This window comes from Cokeromyces recurvatus (genome assembly GCF_025118155.1).
Source record: "Cokeromyces recurvatus strain NRRL 2243 chromosome Unknown BX663scaffold_11, whole genome shotgun sequence".
Classification (NCBI taxonomy): Eukaryota; Fungi; Mucoromycota; class Mucoromycetes; order Mucorales; family Mucoraceae; genus Cokeromyces; species Cokeromyces recurvatus.
The window spans coordinates 667905-690954 of NW_026251397.1; the positions used below are offsets into that span (position 1 = coordinate 667905).

At 29.0% G+C, this 23050-nt stretch overlaps 10 protein-coding genes and 1 non-coding gene across 11 annotated transcripts; 7 read left to right on the forward strand and 4 right to left on the reverse strand.

Annotated features, from left to right (window-relative positions):
• Window positions 1–188: 188 nt before the first annotated feature.
• On the reverse strand, window positions 189–4399 carry BX663DRAFT_508383 (uncharacterized protein). Its single transcript, XM_051527475.1, has 7 exons — window positions 4302–4399; window positions 4062–4247; window positions 3671–4006; window positions 1635–3513; window positions 1034–1485; window positions 527–913; window positions 189–466 (listed from the first exon to the last, which is right to left on the reverse strand). Exons 1-7 carry the CDS (start codon window positions 4317–4319, stop codon window positions 296–298), a joined length of 3429 nt encoding a protein of 1142 aa, XP_051383356.1. The 5' UTR covers window positions 4320–4399; the 3' UTR covers window positions 189–295.
• A 955-nt stretch (window positions 4400–5354) lies between these two features.
• On the forward strand, window positions 5355–6301 carry BX663DRAFT_551649 (uncharacterized protein; the record flags this gene model as incomplete). Its single annotated transcript, XM_051531295.1, has 2 exons — window positions 5355–5465; window positions 5561–6301. 2 exons carry the CDS (start codon window positions 5355–5357, stop codon window positions 6299–6301), a joined length of 852 nt encoding a protein of 283 aa, XP_051383357.1.
• Window positions 6302–7221: 920 nt separating this feature from the next.
• BX663DRAFT_434048 (uncharacterized protein) lies at window positions 7222–8516 on the forward strand (the record flags this gene model as incomplete). Its single annotated transcript, XM_051523040.1, has 3 exons — window positions 7222–7762; window positions 7857–8074; window positions 8148–8516. 3 exons carry the CDS (start codon window positions 7222–7224, stop codon window positions 8514–8516), a joined length of 1128 nt encoding a protein of 375 aa, XP_051383358.1.
• Window positions 8517–8776: 260 nt separating this feature from the next.
• BX663DRAFT_551651 (ribosomal protein S5 domain 2-type protein) lies at window positions 8777–9703 on the forward strand (the record flags this gene model as incomplete). Its single annotated transcript, XM_051531296.1, has 4 exons — window positions 8777–8882; window positions 8984–9363; window positions 9440–9535; window positions 9590–9703. The coding sequence occupies 4 exons, from the start codon at window positions 8777–8779 to the stop codon at window positions 9701–9703; spliced, it is 696 nt and encodes a 231-aa protein (XP_051383359.1).
• A 703-nt stretch (window positions 9704–10406) lies between these two features.
• On the reverse strand, window positions 10407–10479 carry BX663DRAFT_t75. Its single transcript has one exon. It is a non-coding gene; the product is annotated as a tRNA-Lys (tRNA).
• Window positions 10480–14716: 4237 nt separating this feature from the next.
• Window positions 14717–15784, forward strand: BX663DRAFT_453909 (translation initiation factor SUI1). The gene is made up of 6 exons (XM_051523806.1): window positions 14717–14794; window positions 14850–14869; window positions 14980–15070; window positions 15152–15279; window positions 15360–15590; window positions 15661–15784. Exons 1-6 carry the CDS (start codon window positions 14758–14760, stop codon window positions 15721–15723), a joined length of 570 nt encoding a protein of 189 aa, XP_051383360.1. The 5' UTR covers window positions 14717–14757; the 3' UTR covers window positions 15724–15784.
• Window positions 15785–15877: 93 nt separating this feature from the next.
• BX663DRAFT_453913 (t-SNARE) lies at window positions 15878–17562 on the forward strand. The gene is made up of 6 exons (XM_051523807.1): window positions 15878–16047; window positions 16132–16160; window positions 16282–16290; window positions 16351–16564; window positions 16625–17311; window positions 17384–17562. Exons 1-6 carry the CDS (start codon window positions 16000–16002, stop codon window positions 17477–17479), a joined length of 1083 nt encoding a protein of 360 aa, XP_051383361.1. The 5' UTR covers window positions 15878–15999; the 3' UTR covers window positions 17480–17562.
• Window positions 17563–17716: 154 nt separating this feature from the next.
• BX663DRAFT_433924 (uncharacterized protein) lies at window positions 17717–18539 on the reverse strand (the record flags this gene model as incomplete). The annotated part of the gene is made up of 3 exons (XM_051523029.1): window positions 17717–17983; window positions 18039–18309; window positions 18430–18539. Coding segments are annotated over 3 exons (648 nt in total), but the record flags the coding sequence as incomplete, so codon positions are not given.
• BX663DRAFT_50595 (uncharacterized protein) lies at window positions 18286–19597 on the reverse strand. The gene is made up of 4 exons (XM_051527127.1): window positions 19104–19597; window positions 18918–18964; window positions 18401–18855; window positions 18286–18309 (listed from the first exon to the last, which is right to left on the reverse strand). The coding sequence occupies exons 1-3, from the start codon at window positions 19541–19543 to the stop codon at window positions 18596–18598; spliced, it is 747 nt and encodes a 248-aa protein (XP_051383363.1). The 5' UTR covers window positions 19544–19597; the 3' UTR covers window positions 18286–18309; window positions 18401–18595.
• Window positions 19598–19777: 180 nt separating this feature from the next.
• BX663DRAFT_508415 (putative mannose-1-phosphate protein) lies at window positions 19778–21438 on the forward strand. Its single transcript, XM_051527476.1, has 6 exons — window positions 19778–20037; window positions 20141–20327; window positions 20395–20717; window positions 20778–20922; window positions 20990–21082; window positions 21141–21438. Exons 1-6 carry the CDS (start codon window positions 19787–19789, stop codon window positions 21384–21386), a joined length of 1245 nt encoding a protein of 414 aa, XP_051383364.1. The 5' UTR covers window positions 19778–19786; the 3' UTR covers window positions 21387–21438.
• Window positions 21439–21855: 417 nt separating this feature from the next.
• On the forward strand, window positions 21856–22806 carry BX663DRAFT_536306 (casein kinase II, regulatory subunit). The gene is made up of 3 exons (XM_051530623.1): window positions 21856–22094; window positions 22179–22291; window positions 22353–22806. Exons 1-3 carry the CDS (start codon window positions 21908–21910, stop codon window positions 22767–22769), a joined length of 717 nt encoding a protein of 238 aa, XP_051383365.1. The 5' UTR covers window positions 21856–21907; the 3' UTR covers window positions 22770–22806.
• Window positions 22807–23050: the final 244 nt, after the last annotated feature.

Consider the following 23050-nt stretch of genomic DNA (forward strand, 5'->3'; position numbering starts at 1 on the left):
TGGGGAAGAAGTAGTAGTAGTAGTAGTAGCAGGATGCCTTCTAATTGCTGCTATTTAAAGAAATGCTATTTTATTTCTCTTGTCATAGTATTCTTCTGATATGAAATTCCATACTTCTTTTGAGATGTTGAAATAACTAGCTTAATCATATTTTATTTGGATAATTGTTTTTTTTTCTTTTTAAAAAAAAGTAAAAAATTATAAATAAAAGTATGTTCAATGATACTTTAAAATAAAATACTTTTTCTATTTAATCCATAATTAAACAAGATAGACAAAAAAAAAAAGGCTGCTATTATTGTATTTTATTGTACAATGGTAATTGCTGTAGTTGATAAATAGAAATAAATCTTGAATCTCCTCCTCCATTGTTATTAGTCATTGTAAAATAAATAGATTGTGTTTGATTATTATTTACAGAAAAGAACTTGATATTGTTACCCCTTATTACTTGAACTAATTCCGTCTAGATGAAAAAAGTTTAGAATGATAATGTTTTGTGTGTGTGTACGGTTTTGTTAGTTACCGTTTCTATATTTCTAATCTCTATAATGGAGGACGAAAAGCCAATCAAGTAAGGATAAACTAACGTGGCATTTTGAATTTGAGACTCAAATTTAATCTTTAGTATGGCAGTTCTACTATCGATCTGGGCTTGATGATGTTTATCAAATAAAGAAACGGAATAAGCGTATTGTGAGTCACATACAATACCACCTGTTTGAGGACAACTTGAAATAAGGCTTGTATTAGGTTCTTTAAAAATCCAATTGGTAACAGAAGAAGAATAAAGAAAAGTGGAAGGCTTTGTAAAGATATCAATACGTTCAATACCATATCTTTTAGACCGAACAAAGATTGAATCTTTAATTACATATATCTCTGTTGGATCCTTTACTGACACTTTATACTCCTACAAACAATAATTGGAAAAGATATTGATATTGTTTTAATACGTATATGTATATGTATATTTATTGCTCTATGTATATATCGGTCTCTCTCTCTCTCTCTTTTTTTTTTTTTTTTTTACCGTTCTATATTTTTTAAACCAATGGCTTTTATTTGACATGGATGGTGTTTTTGATTTTTCGTCATAGTTAGAGGCAATGATAACAAGCCAAGTAGTTTGTAGTCGTCTTGTAAGATAGACAATCAAGAATTGATCTCGCATTTTATGTACAGTAAAGGTAATAACCGAGGCACGTTTGATCATACACCAGTCGAGCATTTGAGATGGAAGATCAGGATAGTGAAAGGCCTCCACCATAGACTTTAAGCCATAGGCTATTAACATGTATTGCTTATCCTTATAAATCATGGCAATCACTTTGTTATCTAATACCGCTAATTTATGTACATCTTGATTAGCCAAAATGAGTCGAAACCCTTTACAATCTTCTCGAGAACCCATCCAAATCCCAACTGAAGTACCAAACATTACTAACTGTTCATGATATCCACCCGGTTTTTGCTCTGAATAAACTAATATTTATACAAATTAGTATACTGTAATACTTGTTCACTCTTTTCTTTTTTTTTTTTTTTGGGGGGGGGAGGAGGGAAAAAAAAAAAAAAAAAAAAAAAAAAAAAAAAAGAGTAATATTTTCTTCTTCATTTTTTTTTTTTTTTACCAAAATCATAAGCACATTTAATTCTGAGCGAGTTGCTATCTATACAGAGATTTTTATAAAGAGCGGTACTTACGTTAGAAGAGGATATGATATCATCACTTAGAGAAGAAGAGAATGGTATTAAAGATTTAGTAACCAATTTCTTCTTAAAAACCTGATTTCCCAAGTTTACTTCTTTCATAATGATATCATGTAGAATATTCTCCCAAACGAGTCTATCTGAACTCGATAGAAATTCAAGTTTAAAGGTATGTTCAGGGTAAGCCATATGACTGACCTTGAATGTTCTTCGTTGTGATTGAGTAGAGGTTGCTGTTTTAATAATATGTCTGGAAGAAGAAGAAGAAGAAGTAGATGATGATGTTGTTGTTGTCGATCTACTACTTGTTGTTGCGTTACTGATTCGAGGCACAACAGTAGGAGCAGTATAATAAACCCTTGATCTTTGTTTTAAATTAGACAAAAGCAAGGCAGGTGCAGAATCACGTCTTGTCATGGAGAACGATGGCTGTTGTTGTTGTTGCGATAAGCCAGAGAGAGTAGTAGTAGTATTCATTTTGAAATTACTTTTCAATTTGGATAATTTGGTTCTAATCTGTTGTGGGAGCATAAGTCGGGCCTTATGATCCATTTGTTGTGTATCCTTAATATCTGATGACAATGAAAGTTGGGGTAAATTCAACATGATCAAAGTAGATGGTGTAGTAATAGTAGTAGTAGTGGTAGTAGTAGTAGTGGTGGTGGTGGTGATGGTACTATGGTTGTTGTTAATACGAGATGATTTCATTATCTTTTTACTACCACTTTCAGTTGTCACAGTAGAGGGCTCTGAATTAATACTCTTTTGGCGTCGAAGGTTGTTTATTAAATGTAACGGAGTAGATACGATAGAAGTAGATGCAAAGGAAAGCCTTCGTATGACTGAAGACGAAGACTTTGAAGTGTTGATGGTTAAAAACTGAATAGGGATAGGAGATCCAGGGATGATAATGTATTCTGTTTTCCCATTGATTACCTTTGGATGAGTAAGAACTAAAGCATGTGAAAACAAAAAGAGATGGCAAAGAGAGGGTTGTAAGGGATGACTTGAGCGAGCAAGCCAAATGGCCTCTTCTCGAATCAAAGTACTTTTATCAGGAAGTGTCAGTAATTGAAGCTCTGAAGGTCCTGATGGATGATAATAAATAGATGTTGAAAGCTCTTCAAATCGAAAATCTTCTGGAGAACTATTGGCTATTGCAGAGCTATTCATACGACATAATGTATCATGAAGTATGGCGATAGAGGCCCTTAAAGAAAGTTGATCCGCATCATCGACTGTATTTTTTAAAATAGCTTCAATCATTAACTTGAATTTACCGATCCATAAGGTAGGTGAAGTTAAATAATGTCGAAGTCCAAGTCTACGTGTCGATTTCTTTGCGTCTTGAGTAGCAAGGAATTGTGCAAATTTTGGATTATTTTTATACTCTATCGTCATACAAAAGATAGCCTTAATATGAGTTGATGCGTATTGAATATAAGGCTCTACTAAATGAGTTACATGTTGCATAACAATTGTCCCAACTCGACCCACGAAAAAACTCGATTGACGATTGTGTGATTTAAGTTTATTGTAAAAGAGAGTATGAAGATGAGTGATATCAAGATAATTACCAAAAACGTTATTATAAAATCGTTGTCTTCGTGATGGATTAGTGATTATATCCTTTGATTCGAGAAGAGGTATAGCATATATATGATGTAGAATATCCAAATCTTTACAATAGTTTTGTTCAGTTATTATTAACTCTGCAATACCTGCTTGTCGTTTTAGTTCTTTTCTGTTAGTTGAGTCCCGAATGTGTCGTGGTATACATTCAATCCATTCTTTAGGTTCCTAGAAGAAGAAAAAAAAAGAAGAAAAAAAGAGATGATGATGAAATAATACTTATTAGTGTGTAACCATAGTATATAAAGTCTATAAATTATTATTATTTTTTCTCTTTCTTTTTTTTTTTTTTTTTTTTTTTGTAATTTTATAAAAAAAAAAATACCTGTTGACCCTTTGATACTTTTTGATGAAGACATCTATTTATATTTTCGGTATCCATATTGCCTTCGTAATCATGATTTACTATACGTAATAAACTTGATATGCGCTTGTTTGGGCACAATGGTGAATAACAAGTGACATTATTTGGTTGACAAGATGAAGAGTAACAATGCGTAAGTGGTAAGAATACACCTGAAATAGTTCGTTTTTGAGGATTAAAAGTCAAGTAAGAAGTATTATGATTTACATGAATTAAAAAATGATGATAAATAAAGCAATCTAATAATTGATTGTGTATTAAATCATCATATTCATATAAAATATATTCAATAATATCCTAAAAATAAATGTAAATGTTATCAAGTCAAAAAAGTAGAGATCTCTTGGCTTACTAAAGCATCTTGTTTTGTCAAATTAAAGTAAACAGCTGTATTTATAAAGGAACTCGATAAATTAGATAAGAGTGGTGATGCAACTTCTTTATTTCCTTGTTGTTGGTGGCTTGGATTCTCTACTAATTCTTTTTCGTTCCATAAGTTATTATTATCTAGCCAAGTAGTAACAAGATGTTGATCGTCCTAGTAAGTGATAAATATTAGTATCCAACATAAAATAGCATGAAAGATACTTGCAAATTGATTGCATGGCATTCTATTATATAACAGAAAAAAAAAAGTAACAAAGAAGAAGAAGAAGAAGAAGAAGAAGAGGAAAAAGATTACAAAAGAAGAAAAAGCCGAGTTTATAGTTAATACACAGTAGTTGAAATCATTGCTAACATTTTATTGCGTGACATGTGTTCCCGAAAAAAAAGCTGTATTTATCAATCAAAGTTTAATCATTATGCATAGCCCTTTTCTTTCTACACTATTTCGGTCTCCATTTTAACCAATTAAACAAAGAATCTTCATACCGCCTTGTCTCTTCCTTAATTTAAAGTTCAATGAAAGATCGTCCTAAAAAGAACAAAAACACGAATTTTGACGGAGGACAATGAACGAATATAAGCGGCAATAGACATTATAAGTAGCTCCTAATAACTTTTGTTATCTTAGTAAATTATGATTGAAAAAGAAACGTGTGGCTTTTGTTTATTTATTTATTTTTAGGAAAACATGTTATATTTTTTTTTCTTCATTAGAACAATATTATTAAGACTAAATAAGATGAATTATAGTCATAGTCTTGGGGTTTTATATATATCGGGACTATATGAGCATAGAATTATGTATGTTTAAGATATACTTCAATGATAATACTTATATGGAAGCAATAGTTTTTTTTTCTTTTTCTTTTTTTTTTATAAAGGAAAGGACATTGTGATCCAGTTACTAAAGAAGTACAAAGTTTTCATATAGCTTAAAAAGGTATATATGGCGTCAACATACTTGGGTGCAAAAAAAAAAAAAAAAAAAAAAAAAAAAAAAAAAAAAAAAGTTGTGTACTTTCACAAGTTATTGGAAAAAAAAATATTTCTCCTACTAGGTAAAGTTTGTGTTTGATTGATTTAGTTTAAACACAGCAGTAGCAACAACGAACTAACTAACTGCATGACTGTTTTCTTCGTTAAAAGGTGGGTGGCTTATTCTTTATTTATTGAGGGGGAAGAAATTGGTAAGACTATATTCTATAATAGTCTATATATTCCCTACTTCATACCATAAATCTAACTTGTATTAACTATTATGACTAGCTTAAAACGTAAGTTAGGTGACATTTGCTCTGTCTGTAGTTCCAGAATTGAAACTTTTCAAATTAATTTAGATTGTGAAATAGAAATGTGTTCAAATTTACAGGTAGATCTCTCTCTCTCTTTTTTTTTTTTTTTTTTTTCTTTTTTACGAAAAAAAAAAAGGGCCTTACGCGTTATTGATCTTTTATTTTTTAATAGTGTTTTCTACCATTTAATCTACCAGCAACTTCCTTTATTTATAATGTACCATTCGATAAACATAAATGGTTTATTAATGTCAATAGTCCACAATTATCTAGTTTTACAACACCTAAACATTCTGAATCGTTTACAACAGCAAACACTGAATGCGCTAAATCTCCAAAGAAGGCCAAATCAGCCTTAGTTGATCCTTCTCAACCATCAAAGGCGACAACGAAGAGCAATAAAAAAATGATTAAACCTCCTAAAATAACCAGTGCAGTCCAAGCGATGCCCACTCCTACTCCTCCTAACCCTGAAGAACAACAAATAAATTCAGCACAGCTTGATCTAGATAATATCCCTAATATTTTAGACTTTTTAGCTTCACCTATTTCTGTAGAGACACCGTTTGATATCACTAAAGATATCCATTTTATTGATACAGTAGGTACTACAGAAGAAAATAAAAATACAATATCAAGTAACAAAAAAGATATCGGTTATCATTCACCTAAATCAACTACAGCAAATAATATAAATTCAACAACACAATTTGATCCGGTTATTACACAGCTTTTAGATCAGTTTTCAGATATTACTCAACATGCTCCTCCATCTGTTGTACCAAAGCCGTCGCCAGCTTTTCCTTCCAATCTTGCCTTACCGCCTCTTTCTGCTGCAAGGACAGTTGTACAAAAGCAATCTTCTACTAATTACTCAATATCAGAATTAGAAAAATTCCTTCATGACATATAAGCAAATACATCCTTCGTCCTCCCTCCTCTTCCATCTTTGTATTTATTTTATTTAGAAGAAGATAGATGATGATATTAAAAAAAAATTAACTCTCTCGAATGAAAAGAACAGTTTGGATAATTTATAGTAAAGTTTTTAACTGTAAATTGAAGTTTGATATATTATTAATTTTTTATACATTTTTATTTTAAATACAAATCAAAGATCATGTAAAGCATTTATATACTGGCAAGATATAAAATCAAGAAGAGACGTTATAACGAGTTAGAAGAAATATTGACACACAAGTCTTGATTATAATAGCAGTAGAAGTATTAACAATCATTCCATCCTCTCTTTTTATCTTTTCAAAGGGGAGACTCTTTCATAGATCTCTTTTTTTTTTTTGTTCTAATAGTCTCGTAAGGTATATTTTATAAATATTACTTTGTATTAAGGTTATTTTATCGAAATAAATTCTTTAAATGCAGTCATATCTATTTGTTCTCCCTCTGTTTTGTTCTTTTGCTTTACATGCATGTAATTGTTAAGGCTATGCTCAGATTGATAAAGACAAGTCACTTTCCTGATATAAAAATTGGATTATCAGTGTGAACAACAGTTGTACAAATCACTATACTATTAATCGATTATAAAAGAAAAACAATGCGCTTAAAAAGGGAATAAAATAAAAGATGTACATTCTCCATCATAGTTAGTTACACATACAAAAGCCAAGGATCATTCAGAAATAAAAGAGAAAAACATTTATCTTTATCTTTTTTTTTTATTATTATTATTATTAATATAATCAGGCCTAATAATAATAAAAAAAAACTACTATAATGAAATTTTATTTATTATTACTCGTCCTTATTCATTCTATTCATGCTATCGTTATCTGGCCACCACCAACACGTACAATAGATAATCAGATGATGATGCCAACAAAGAGAAGTGAAGCGACACCGACGACTCCTCCTTATCATCCAATTGTTAAACGTGATGTCGAAGATACGCTTAGTTTATATGAATTTTGGGCAAATGCTTGTAATCATGATGATAACTATGCTCATGTAGCTGTATCGGGTGTAAATAATCTTTGGCAAACAGTAACAAGTACTGTCTATTGTGGTAATGGTCAACTTAGGACGGTGACGAAGACGGTTACTGCCAGGGCAACTGCTACTGTCACCAAAAAAGGGGGTGGTAGTGGAAGTAGTAGTAACCATGGTTCTAAACCATCTTGTGATGCTAAATGCTGGAGTACATATTTATGGCGTAAAGTATATAAAATTCGATTGCCTTCATTATTATTCATACTAACTCATATAGATACATATATAGATACATATGGTTATGGTATTTCTGTTGCTCAGGGCTTTACTGGTATCGTTATGATGCTTATTGGCATTTACTTTTTAATATTTGGCTTCAGTTCTTTTAGAGGCACTTTAGCAGCTGTTGGCTTTGTATTTTTTGGTAAAAAGAAAAGAAAGATACACATAAATATATACATATACATATATGCATATATGTTTAGAATAGTATTAATCAATTTTGAATGCATATATAGCCCTTATGACATGGATTGGTCTTGTTAATAATGAGCCAATGTATGGTTATCCCCATAATGAAATTGTCTATACATGCGTTAGCGTTGGACTTGGACTTGTAGGTGCTTTCTTATTTATTTTTCTTTATGGTATTTCTATCTATTTCATTGGTGGATTAGCTGGTCTTTTCTTGGCCGTCTTCATTCTCTCTTGGAAAGAAAACTTGGTTATTCAACTTGTAAGTTCATGATAATAACAAACAAAAAAAAAAAAAAGAGGAGGAGGAAGATGTCTAATTTATGTTTGTATAGCAAATTGCACGTATCTGTTTTATAATTGGTATGGGCATCATCTTTGTTATCTTAATTATTTTAGCAGAGAGTTATTCTGTCATTTTTTGTACTGCCTTCATTGGCGCTTTCCTCTTCATTCTCGGTCTAGACTTATTTATTCATACTGGCTTAATCAATAGTTTCCTTAGTATATTTGATGGGAATCGATATCACTTGAATGTATACATGATACGGACACCAGTCTATATAATGCTTGCATTTATCATTGTGTTAACATTAATTTCCTTTGGTTGGCAATACTATTGGAACGTTGTTAAGAGAGAGAAACAATTTGGTGTACATATTAAAGAAGTAAAAGAGCCTGTTGAAGATGAAAAGAAATGCTAGTTTTTTTTTTAAAAAAAAAAAAAAAAAAAATAGGTGTTTTATTTTATTTTATATCATATATTATAATTAAACTATACAATATAATGCATAACAAATGAAAACATGTAATATAAATATTATGGTGTCTATAGCAGTTTTTTTTTTTTCGGACATAAACATGCATCATTGTTGTGACTGGGATAAGCTCTATAATAAATCCAAATCAGTCAAATTTGCTTTAAATTTTTTCTTTTTTTTTTTATATTTATTAACTACCTAACATGGTAAATAGACCTGATCAGCGAACTGACAATACTCAAATAAGAGCCTTTTCTGCATCACAAAATATTCTTAATAGAGCCGATGGCTCTTCTAAATTTGAATTTGGTAGGATTGAAATAAATAAATAAATAAATAAATAAATAAATAAATAAATAAATAAATGAAAAAAAGAAAAGAATTAATTTATTATAAAAACACTTATTTAGGATCAACATCTGTCATTTGTTCAGTCTCAGGTCCCATGGACATTCAAATTCGTGATGAAAAATTAGATGAAGCAACAGTGGATATTGTTATTCGACCTGCTAAAGGAGTACCTGCTACAAAAGAAAAACTAATGGAAACTATATTACGTACAGCTTTTGAACCCATCATTTTGGCGGGTATGATGCCACGTACACTTATTCAAGTTGTAGTTCAAATTTTAAAAGACGATGGGTGTTTGTTAGCTGCTTCAGTAAACGCAATTACTTTGGCATTGCTGGATGCTGGTATACCCATGAAACAAATGGCTGGTGCAATTACAGTTATGATCGATGAAAAGACAAATGATTTAGTGCTAGATCCTACATTAGCTGAATTAGAGGTTAGAAGCATATGAAGAGATTAGAGGAAAAAGAAAAAAAAAATTAACTTACCCGTTTTGTGTATATTATTACTAGAACGCAAAATCAACACATACATTTGCTTTTGATAATGTACATGAAAAGCCTTTTGTATTATTATCAGATTCAGACGGTGTCTTTAGTGAAGAAGAGGTATGATAAGATAGAGAATTGTTCTATTTATCTAAATTGTATTATTATTGTTAGTATTTCTCGTGTCATGATCTTGCATTTGAAGCTGTTGAGAAGATCCATGGATTTTTAAGGTTAGCGGTTGAGTCAAAAAAGGAAAAGGAGCAACAGCAGCTTAATGAGCATTAGATACATTAATAAAAAAGAAGAATCTTTTGTGTAAATATTTATATACATGTATGTATTAGATTATAATATTCTTTCATATATTATAAAAAAAAAAAAAAAAACTGTTATCACTGTATAAAGTCAAAGTAATAATAAGAGCATCAATCAGTTTTATTACCAAATTATAAAAAGAACAACAAGGGCTTCATTAGATAAATAAAGAAAATAATAAAACTATTAAACCTTTAGAAATAACAGCAGCTATCGTCATCACAACGATGGTTCAAAAGGATATAAATGTAGCAAAATTCTTCATTAGCAGTAAAACAAAGATATCTTTTACTACTATTCTATTTATATTGGTTTATTTTGAATATTAGACTATTGTAATACAAATTACATAGAAGCAAAGTTAAAAATAATAAAATAAAATAAAATGTAAGACTTAATTATTTGTCTTTGATATAAATATTAGTAAATATACGAATATAGTTTTTATTAAATAGTAAAATAAAAAGATTAGTAATATCAATTATAATTTGAAGGAAGATTTATAAGTAATTTTATTTTTATATATGATAGCATTTAGTATAGTCCTATGTAACGACTTTGAAAAGGAAGATCTTTATTTAATCTGTCACACTTTGACAAAATGGTATAAAGTAAGTTATGTAGTGGATGTAGTTCGATAAAATGAAAAATAAATAAAAGAAAAAAAGAGATGAGCCCAACGGGGGGGTCGAACCCCCAACCTTGAGATTAAGAGTCTCACGCTCTACCGATTGAGCTAGCTAGGCTTGTACGACACAAAATTCACAGTTAAATTATTGACCGAAATTGGAATTTTTAAGCAAAATGATGACGTCATTAATTAGTGATACGATTTACTTGATTGGCCAAGTAATTTAATGTGGTACTTTTTCTGTAAACTAAAGATGATAAAAGAAAAATTGTATTAGTCTTCTCGGCCATTTAAGTTATAATTTTACTAGTTACTTACATTGATAATGTTATTAGTGTTATTTAATATTTGTTATTGATATTTATTATCTGTACTGTATTTTTATTCATGTCTTGTTAGTTTTTATTATTTTATTTTATTTCTGCTTATTTCATTTCATCCTTCATTTTTATTTCTATTATTATCTTGCATAATTATTTCTTTTCAATTATTTTCTATTGTCAAATCCTTACTCATGACAAGTTAGCTTTGATACAAAAAAAAATATTTCGAAAATATAAAAAGGTATTATAGAACAAGCTTTGGATATAAGCATAAGAAATATTATAAAAGATGAATTACATAATGCAGGATAAACTATAAGCCTAATTACAGTGACTCACAAAAGTGTGGCAATGTTTTATATTTTTTGGCTTTCCTTAATGCACAACATAAATGAATAAAGATACATTAATGAAAGTATTTCTAACAAAATTTACATTATTTTTATAACTTCTCAGTCTCATTTGCATGCATGAATGTTTATTTCGACAGCGATCATGTCATTTCATACGAAATAGTCATTTCGCTGCATAATATTTTTTTTTCTTTATCTATTTTTTTTTTAAAAAAAAATTTAATAATATTATTATTGAATTAACAAAAAGGTTTACTTCCTATTTAATATCATTTTTCCTCACATTCATAGCTAATTTGGACAACATTTGCGCATCATTCTCATTAACATATAGATCATCACATATAATAAAATGAACCAACTGTTTACAATAAAAAGATGGATATTTTAGCAAAACTTAAAGCTAAGGATTCTTATAGAGATGTTTCTAAGGCGATGAGCGAGTCAACTAGGACAATTTGCAAAATTGTCAACGAAACTCAAATTGTGATTAGCGCAAAACAACGTAGACCAAAGAAGATTATCCCATTACTTGAAAGATTGATTGCACAATCTTTTAATACTGGTCAAGGGTATGATATTTTTAAGAGCTATGGACTTTGTAAGAAAGATGCAATTCTTCAACAAGACAATGATCCAAAGCATACATCCAAATATACAAAAAAAGTGGTTCAAGAAAAATAAAGTAAATGTCCTTGAATGACCATCATAGTCACCTAATTTAAATCCAATTAAAAACCTTTGGTTTATTTGAAGTGCAAACTTGCTGCCTATGATAGGCCACCAAAAAAAAACATGAATAAGCTATGGAAGCGAGCTGCTGATGTTTGGTACAATAAAGTTACAGTAGAACTATGCTTAACACACATAGAAAGCATACCAAAACGTGTTGAATCAGTAATAAAAGCAAAAGGTGATACTATTAAGTACTAAACATCAAAGATACTATCATGAACTGATTTATAGTGTCATGTTTCTTGATTAAACATGAGGATCAGAAAATTATTTAAGGAATTTTATTTAGATTCCCCTGAAACTCTCTTGATCCGCTCCATCTAATAATATTAAAATTACTAACACTTTATTATTAACAACATACCTTATTCGGTCGTAACTAACACTTTTTTGATTCGCATCTTATCCTCAAACCTCTTTAACAATTCTTATAAATATCCCATCAATTTAAATTCATAAATAAAGTGATTGACTTTAGAACCATTGTTCGGTCTCGTTGACTCTTTTTGTCTTAATATTATTTTTCTATTTTCTAATATTTTTTATTTGATATTTTAAAAGAAATACCACAGTTTTATTTATGATTTTAACAGTTAGGTATTCATATTAGGATATCTAAGATCAGGGAGGCATTAGAAAAATATTAGTTACGACAGAATAATCCTACTTAGTATTGAGAACAACATCGGCTTCAAAGACTTTGAAGACTAATACTGGATCACAGGATTTTTAAACAATTTCGGTTTAAGCACTTGTATGTGAAATTGTAGCTAGTTTTTTTTTTTTATTATTATTAAATTTTTACAAAACCTTTAGCTCTCTGCCTAGAATATTCAGCGTATATTTTTTTTTTCAATAACTTATTTACAGTTGTTGCAGACGTTCTATTAAAGCTGTACTTAAGGCACTTCACTTTATATAATGACTGGGTTAGGTTTCGAGATTTGTCTATGCTTTTGGAAACAATTGAATGTGCATAGTCAATGCAGTGAAACTTTTATTTCTCCAATAGATTAGCATACAGAGCATCCGAGCTTAAAGATAACTTTATACTATCAACATGAACATCAACACATATTCTGTATAGTTTTAGTTAACATCTTAACTATATTATTAGTTAACATCGGTTTAATAATAGGACATGTACTAAAGATTCATTTGATATATTTGGTCCTTTTTTTTTTTTTTTTTTTTTTCCAACACTTTTTGTTAATCTTGTAATTATATGAATGGAATGAAAGATGACTGGATTTGAATATTCAAAAAAAAAAGGTGGGGTATTCCTTTTTTTTTTGGCAAAAAGGTACACCTCTCTTTCCTCTTAGAAATTTCTATTCCATATACGTATGATATCAAAAAAAAAAAAAGCCTGGATTAGTGATGTATTCATGAATGAAGACCATAAACAATGTCTTAAATGAGGAAGAAGACTAGGTAAGAATGCAATATTGGATGTGATAAAGCAACAAAACAATATTGATATTATATTTTCTAGAATAGGGTGTTTTTCTTAAGAAATGACAACCATTATGTTGTTTTATTTTAAGCTAGCAGTTCGTCACACTGTAAAAAAAAAAAAAGAGAAAAACGATGTGCATTTCAGGAGACAAAACAATTACAAATCAAATCAATACATGTGTGTGTATCCTAGTTTATTATTAGCATTGAACGATGGAATATATAGAAAGTAAAAAAAAAAAAAAAAAAAAAAAAAAAAAAAAAAAAAAAAAAAAAAAAAAAAAAAAAAGAGAAAGAATATCAGTAGAATTTAAAGTGCCATTTCATGATAGATATTCTATTTATTTAAACAGGTAACATGGCTTAATTATTGAGTGTGTATGTATACAGATGTGTATATATACATATGTGTATACATACATGAGCACTCTAGTCGTAAATAACACGTTGCAAAATTAATTTAAATAAGACAATGAAAATATAATAAAGATTAATCTAAAAATCAATATAAATAGATTAAATACTATTATGAAAGTATCGATATTAATATGATGGAGTCGTTGTTACTGTTCAGAGTGTCCATTTTTAATTAATAAGGAGTAGCATAATGAAATTTATTTTTAATGTTATTTCATTACTCAAACAAACAAAGATAAGAAGTATATATATTATTTCCTTTCTTTTAACCTATTCTTCTTCTTCTTCTTTATTACATGATTATTTAACACCTCATTTACATTCCTTTCGTTTTAATATCATTATGTTCCCTCAAAAATCAACATTTCGTTTTCTTTCTTTCTTTTCATCAAAAAAAAGGCCTTCCACTACTCGTAGTCAATGTTCTATGTCACTCGAAGAAGAAGTATTTTCGAATATAAATAGTCAGAAACAATGGTATTATTGTGATGATTGTAAAGTAGGGTTTGCATCAAAAAGTCGCCATCATTGGCATACCAATCTATGTAATAATAGCACAACTACTATCAATACAATAGACACCATCTCTATCTAATGACTATTATACATATTTATACCCCTCCTTTTTTTTTCCCTCGTATACAAATATATATGTGTATCTATGTTTTTATATTTTTTCTTTTATATAGGTGTAAAGGAAAAAAAAAAGTTACTATTTTCTTTAATAGAAATGATTGAAAGCTAATAATAAAAAATTTTTATGTTCAAAGTCTTTTACCTATGTCGAATAGTGAAAGTCATCAAGTCATTTATGATATGAAATAAATATGTTTATTTATCTATCTTTATTCATTAAATTCGACTAGTCTTTTATCATGGCTTTATTCACTTATAATCTATTAACTGAGGTCTTTCTTCAATGTATACTAGATCACTCACGATGACACTTTTTTATTTTTTTTAAAATAAGGACTGCTATTTTATGATAAAATAAATTCAAAAAAAAAGACACATTTAGGGCTGCTCTTATTTTTTCATTTTCTTTTTTTTTCTTTTTTTTTTTTTTCCTTGAATATAACACTGTATTAGTCATATCCATAATATAAAATGTCTATTGCGCCAAAGATAGTTCAGTATTGTGGCAGTAAGTATATACACATGTAACTTATTGATTAATATCTAATCTGTGTTATTTCTAGTCTGTACTATGCCCTTAGAAGTAAATATTAGCACTATGTTATTTCTTTAAATAATTACACTCATCCATTCAAAGAAACATTAATTTTGCATTGTTTTTTTTTTCTTTCTTTCTTTCATATTCCTTTATAGTATTGTGAATTTAGTGGAACTCAAGAGAAATGTAAATTGTGGTTAAAAGAAAAAGACGAAAAGTTATACGATGAAATCTATGGCGTCAATGGTAATAGAGAAATGACAACAAAAAAAAAAATATAATGCAATATATGATATCTTTTTATATTCATTTTTTTTCCCTCTTAAGCTGTCACTGCAGGTATGGAAAAATCAAGTCTTGATGATGAGAATCCAGAAAAGAAAGACAGAACTATTGTTAAGGATAAATCAGCCAAATTGGAAGCTAAATTAGAACGTGAGATTAAAAAGAAAATGGTAATTTTATTTCTTTTCTTTTTTCTTTTTCCAGCACTAAAAATCTCTTATATTAAAAAAAAAATATTTATATAATTCAGGCATCTCGTGTAGTTATTAAACGTATTGAAAGAACTAAAAGAAAGAGTGTCACAACTATTTTTGGCTTGGAAGTTTTTGGTGTTGATTTGAAGAAGGCTGCTAAAATGTTTGCTAATAGATTTGCTTGTGGTTCCTCTGTTGCAAAGAATAATCAGGGACAAGATGAAATTGTCGTTCAAGGCGATTTTAGTGATGAATTATACAAGATAATTTTGACAAACTGGCCCAATGTAAGTAAAATTTTACAATAGCATTTATCTCATTTATTGACTTTTTTTTTTTTTTTTTTTTTAAATTTAGGTTCCTGAAGAGAATATTGATAGAGTTGAAGAAAAGAAAAAGAAAAAAGGTAGCGATAGTTAAATACAATATCAATTTAGAATATAATAAAAACAAGATTTATATTTATTATATGATACATGTACATATTCATATTTTTTTTTTTTTTTTTTTTTTTTTTTTTTTTTTTTTTTTAATTTGGATTATGTTACTTTGTTTTTACTAAATATATTTTATAATGGCTCGTTTTTATTATTCCTCCCCTTTTTTTTCTTCTTCTTTATTGTTAAGCATTCCTTTCATTTTTCATCATCCAATTTCCCCCATTACTTTCATTTTATAAATACATTTATATATATAATGTCCTCAAGATTTACAATGAGTAGAGACAGACTTGCCGAACTTCGTGTACTGTAGATAGATAGATATTTAAGTTGTGCAGTATTGACTTATTTATTTTTTTTTTTTCAAAAAAAAAAATTATGAATATAGGGCGGTAATAGTAATGAAAAACGATATGAGTGAGTTTTTTTTTTTTTTTTTTTTTTTTTTTTTTTTTTTTTTATTATTATTATTTGATCTATTACTGACATCGTAGTATATATAAATATATACATAAATATATACACACATATATATTAGTCGTCTTAGGTAGAAAAATAGTATAGCAAAGTATACATTTATAGATGGGTACTAAAATTTCATTATTAGCGATGAGGATGAATCAGTACCACCTATGCCTACAAATCGATATGATACAAACACCCCCCACTATCGTCCACCTGTACCACCCACATCTACATATCAAGTTAATTCACGTGGTGATCGACATGCTACTATTGAAAGCAAATCAAAGGAAACGTATGAAATGAGTGAACGCGTAAAAACACATGGCGTTATTTCTACAGATAAATTCTTTCAAGAGGTAAAATAGAACAATAAATAAATAAATAACGAACCAACCAAGCAATCAATTCCATTATAGGTCGAGGAAGTGAAAGAACTTAATAAAGAAATTATCGACAATATTACACTTATAGAGGAATTTCATTGTATTGCATTATCAAATATCAATGATGAGCAAACCAAAGAAAACAATTATCGCTTAGAAAAGGTAGTAAAGCAGACAGCAAGACTGAATAAAGAATGTAAAGATAAGATTAAAGCGATTGAAGCTAGCAATGCCCGTATGCCGATAAATACAGGCGATTTAGCTATGCGTAAGACACAACATGCAGCCTTGAAAAAGAAATTTATAGAAACGATTCAAAGATATCAAGATATTGAGAGAACCTATCAACAAAAGTACCGACAAAGGGTAGAGAGACAAATAAAGATCGTTCAACCTAATGCTACACAAGATGATATTGATAGAGTCCTTCAATCAGATGAACCACAGCCTATATTTGCACAATCCCTTGTACAATCCAATCGATCTGGTCAAGCGAAGGCAGTCTTATCCGAAGTTCAATCTCGACATGATGATATAAAGAGAATAGAAAAGACAATTCTAGAATTACATCAATTATTTATAGATATGCAAATGATGGTTGAGCAGCAATCAGAGACAATTCAACAGATTGAACAGCATGCAGAATCGACAGTGATTGATTTAGAACAAGGTGCAAAAGATATTGACAAAGCCATTCTTAGTGCAAAGAAGACAAGAGCCGTAAGTGCCTTTTTTTTTTTTTTTACAATAATTTCAACTCAGTTCTATCTTACATAATACTCGTCATAATAGAAAAAATGGATTTGCTTTGTTATTTTTATTATCATTTTAATTGTTATAGGTATTTTGATTTGGTGGTTTGGATTTGATCATGCAGGGATAAATTAATTCATAATATATTGTGTGACATTTAATGTATAAATAAATAAAAAAATAAAATAAAAAAATAAAATAAAAAAATAAAATAAAATAAAAAAATAAAATAAAATAATAAAATAAAATAAAATAAATTAAATATTATACATTTGTGTTTTACGTTTTGTTAGTTTATAATTATTTTGATTTTGATATTGACGTTTAATATCATTTTCACAATAAATTCTTCTATTAGCCACATAATAAGCATCATCTAATCTTACATGACAAGTCTATAAATAATAACAATGATAAGCCTTTCTTTTCTTTTTTTAATAAAGGGAACACTGTTACCTCGCATGTAAAGCAGTTTGGATGAAATCGCCAATTTTCTGGACTGGTATAAGCACAATAACCTTCAATGGGTTCTGAACATTTTCTACATAATGAATTATTAAGTTCATGATAATGTCTTTTACAATAAGGTGAATCTTCAAATACATAAAATGTATTATCTGGAAAAGGACAATGACATGTCTATAATTAATTAATTAATATGTATCCTATCACAGTTAAATTATTATTATCTTACGTGGCAGCCAAAACATTCTAAATGCCATTTTCCTTTTAATTTTCCATCCATAGCAGAGACTGCATTCTTTTCAACAGGTTGATAACATGCACGACATTTTGGTAAAAAGAGTGCTTTAAAATCGTGTCTACAATAAACTCGACCTTTATATTCTTTCCAACCTGTTTTATCATTGATGGTATCGTAACAATGATAACATTTAATATGCCCGGGATGATACAATTTACCCAAGGCTTTAATAGGTGTAACAGAAGGAGGAATCATTCGGTCACTAAGAGTAGAGTCATAATTGAGTTTTTTTTTTTTTTTTTTTTTTTTTTTTTTTTTTTTTTTTTTTTTTATACATCTATTATTCACTTTACCACGATGCACATACTGAACGATTCTTTACTACATGAAAATCCCTTTCACAATACAGTTTGCCTTCGTGTTCATGATATGTGCTACGTTGTTCAAATGGTGCACTACACAGACAACACATGAAACATGCTTTATGGTAACACTATGATATATTACATTGATTAATAAAACTAAAACCCAAGTTATATGTATTTAATTCAGTTAGAGTTATTTCTTTTTTTTTTCACCTTATGATTGACTGTCTTTACATCGTCTCTATAATCGAATTCTTCATGACAGACATCGCATATTGAAGTATTCGTATTGTTAGAAGTTAAATATATATCATCATTCATTGAATTCATTAAATCAGCCATTAAATTATCTAATGCTCCACTACTGCTACTGTTGTTATTATTATAAGGGGAGGAGTGTTGATATATATTTTCTAATGAGTGATTTCTTTTTGTTGCAGTTTCTATTATGATTATAAAATTAGTGTGGTGAATAAAGTAATAATAAGAACATGAGTCTAATTACCATATCTTGCACTTGTATTAAACTCAGGATTTGAACTATTATAATGACTACAAAATATATTATTAAACCCTTCTTTTGAACATGCAAATGTATATGTATACACACACGCATACACACGTTTTTTTTTTCTTTTTCTTTTTTTTTTTTTTTTAAAATTCTAATTCTAATTCTATTATTATTATTTACCGATAAGAATGCGGACTTATAGGAGCAGGTGAAGTACTATTTTTTCTCGGTGATGTAAATGGAGAATCAACATTTTTATAAAAGTCATCTGTATATGGATCGTCATCATAAGGATGACTCTTAATACGTTGTTGTTGCTGTTGTTGTTGCTGTTGCTGCTGCTGCCGTAGATCTTTCATTATATAAGGTGGTGTAATTGAACCTATAGGTGTATTATGATATAATGGTTGCTTTTGATGATTATAATAGTCATTAGGGCTTTGTACAGGTGATATTGGCTTCATCGTTTTGTAATTTTTAGCTTTATTAGGAATAATAGATAAAGGCATAGGAGGTTGACTTGAACAGAGATGATCACCTAAACGTCGGATTTGAACATCTTTACCACAGTCCGAGCATTTTACTGTTGGCAATATTTGGGAAATTCTTTCTGTAGTCATGATTTTTTTTTGGAAATAAGATAAAAGAAAAAGAAATGAGGAAGAAAAAAAAAAAAAAGGGAATAATTCTAATAAAAAAAAAATCAAACGATATACATTTTTATATGAATATAAAAAAAGGGGGAGAAAAAAAAAATTGATTAAATTCATGGAAGAATAAATATTTTTTAAACACCGTCTTTTTTTTTTTTTTTTTTTTTTTTTTTTTTTTTTTTTTTTTCTTTAAATGAACATCTCTTTTTAATGTCACAACAATTTAAAGCCGTTATTCTGGTAGGCGGCCCTTCAAGAGGAACACGCTTTAGACCTTTATCTTTAGATGTGCCAAAACCTTTATTTCCAGTTGCAGGTGCTCCTCTTATTGCTCATCACTTGGCTGCACTTTCTAAAATTAGTGGATTACAAGAAGTATTGATTATTGGCTTTTTTGAAAATGCCATATTTTCTCAGTTTATTGAAGATGCCACTAATGAGTTTCCCAACCTGAATATAAAGTAAAAAGAACAAAAAAAAATATAATTAGTAATCTCTTTACCTTCATTCTCTCTCTCTCTTTATTTATTATTATTGAAAGCTAAACACTTTTTACTATTTTAGATATTTACGTGAATATCAAGCATTAGGTACTGCAGGTGGCATCTATCATTTCCGTGATGAAATAGTACGTGGTAATCCTAAACAGTTCTTTGTTATGCATGTGGATATAGCTTGTACTTTTCCTTTAAATGAATTAATCTCTGCTCATATGAAGCATAGAGGATTATGCACCATGTTAAGCACAAAGGTGAATCCTAAAATCTATTCATTCATTCTTTTATCATTTTACCCTTCAACATCTTATCTTCCTATAGATTACTCGTGAAAAAGCTCATAAATATGGCTGTTTAGTTCAGAATTCAGAGACACATGAAGTCCTTCATTATGTTGAAAAGCCAGAGACATTCATTTCTGATTTAATTTCATGCGGCGTTTATCTTTTTGATGTCTCTGTCTTTACTGAAATTAAAAGAGCGATTGAAACAAAAAAGGAACAAGATAGACTGGACTATGATGACTCTATTGTATCTACTCATAAATTAAGTCTTGAACGTGATCTATTACGTCCATTATCAGAATCAAGAAAGCTCTATTGTTATGTAACTGAAGGATTTTGGAAACAAATCAAAACTGCAGGGTAAGTTTATATACGACATGTATGCATATAGAATCATAAAGTCCAATATTGCTTTTATAGATCTGCTATCTCTGCTAATGCTGCTTATTTAGAATTACAATATCATGAAAATAATAGTAGATTAACTCGTCATACAGAGAATGGACCTGAAATTATAGGCGCTGTTTATATTCATCCTTTAGCTCAAGTAGATCCAACATCCAAGGTGATTTAAATAAATGAAAAATATATATATATATACAATAAACGCATGTTTATTTATACCATTTTAGATGGGTCCTAACGTATCCATTGGACCTAAAGCCGTTATCGGTAAGGGAGTTCGTATTAAAGATTCAATTATTCTTGATCATGTTACAATAGGGGTAATATATATGTATGTGTGTGTGTGTGTATATCGTCACTAATCAAATATTACAAAAGCACGCTAGTTGTATCCTTCATTCTGTTATTGGCTGGAATAGTAAAATTGGTGCATGGGCTCGTGTAGAAGGTAGTAATGCCATGTCAGATGATAATGAAGAAATGATGAAAAATGGAGTCAAAGTACAAAGTATTACTATTCTTGGTAAAGAAGTATCTGTATTGGATGAAACTATTATTCGTAATTGCATTGTTTTACCTCAAAAAGAGTTAAAATCCTCCTATCACAGTCAAATTTTAATGTAACCCCATCGTTTAAATAAAAATTTAGTTTATGTGCGTGTGTGTGGAGGAAATATTTTTTATTTTTTTAAAAAAAAAAGAAAAAAAAAGGTACTACTATGTGACTTATAAAGACTCTAAGAATCACACTTATTTTATTATGACTGTTATAATTACATGTTGTATTTAAACAACTTTTACTGTGTATCCAAAGTAGTTATGGTTATTAGCAAATACAAGTTCTTTGTGATTTTTAAGCTGGAAACAACTTGAACCTTATACGTTTTTTTTTTTTTTAACTTCATATATCTCTCTCAGCTTATAGTATTGAACAAGACAAATAGAATAGAACTTTATATTAGCATTATTTTTGAGCTAAAACAACTTGAAGAAGTTTATCTTAAATGTAACTATAAATACTCGAATTCGATTGGCTATTCATCGTATCATATATACATATACACATACAAAAAAAAAAAAAAAAAAAAAAAAAGAGCTCATTTTTTATTTTATTTTATTTTTATTTTTATTTGTGTCATCAAGCCATGAGTAGTGGATCAGATAGCGAATATGCAAAATACTGGATTGATTGGTTTTTAGATACAAAAGGAAATGAGTATTTCTGTGAAATTGACGAAGAGTATATTTTGGATAGATTTAACTTGACCGGTCTAAATACAGAAGTACCTCATTATTATTCAGAAGCTTTAGATTTGATTACAGACAATTTAGGTGATTATTAAATAAACACCAGTCATTAAATCAACGTCTCATCTGGAGTTTCCCCTTTTTTATTTATTTATTTATCTTCTTTAGATGAAGAAGGGGTGGAAGATAATATAAGAGAACAAATTGAAAAAGCAGCTCGTCATTTATATGGTTTAATTCATGCTCGTTTTATTCTTACAAGCCGAGGATTAATGAAAATGGTATATTTATATATAATATACCTTCATTTTTCGTCAAATTATACTAACAAAAAAAAAAAAGTTAGATAAATATAAAAGAGCAGAATTCGGTCGTTGTCCTCGTGTCCTTTGCAACATGCAGTCTTTGCTTCCAGTTGGATTATCGGACATTCCCATGACAAAAACCGTAAAATTATATTGCCCTCGTTGTGAAGACATTTATAATCCTAAATCATCACGTCATGCTGCAATTGATGGTGCTTATTTTGGTACTTCGTTTCCTCATATGTTATTCCAAGTTCATCCAAACTATCTACCTAATAAAACCACAGAAAGATATGTGCCTCGTATCTTTGGTTTCAAGATTCATGAAATTGCAAAACAACATAGATGGCAAGACCAAGCTCGTGAAGAATTTGGAGCAAGAGGAAAATCAAACGATGATGGTCGAACAAATGCTATATTAGATGGTCAACAAAATACAAATAATAAAACATAATAATAATAAACTATTATCATCCTACTATCTTTTTTTTGTAGTGTATAACAGGGGTGTTTTTAGTGAATTAATGATTATGCTTACTTGCTTACTTACTTGCTTGCTTTTTTTTTATTTTTATTTTTTTTTGTCTTTCTTTTACTACAAAATTCAATGGGAAATACAAATTCAACAGAAGGAAGTAGCCATTCCATTAATTCAATTCAACAACCAAAAAAAGTAGAAGCCGAAATAATAGTAATAATAGTAGTAGAAAGAATAGCGTATCCTTATCTCCTCAA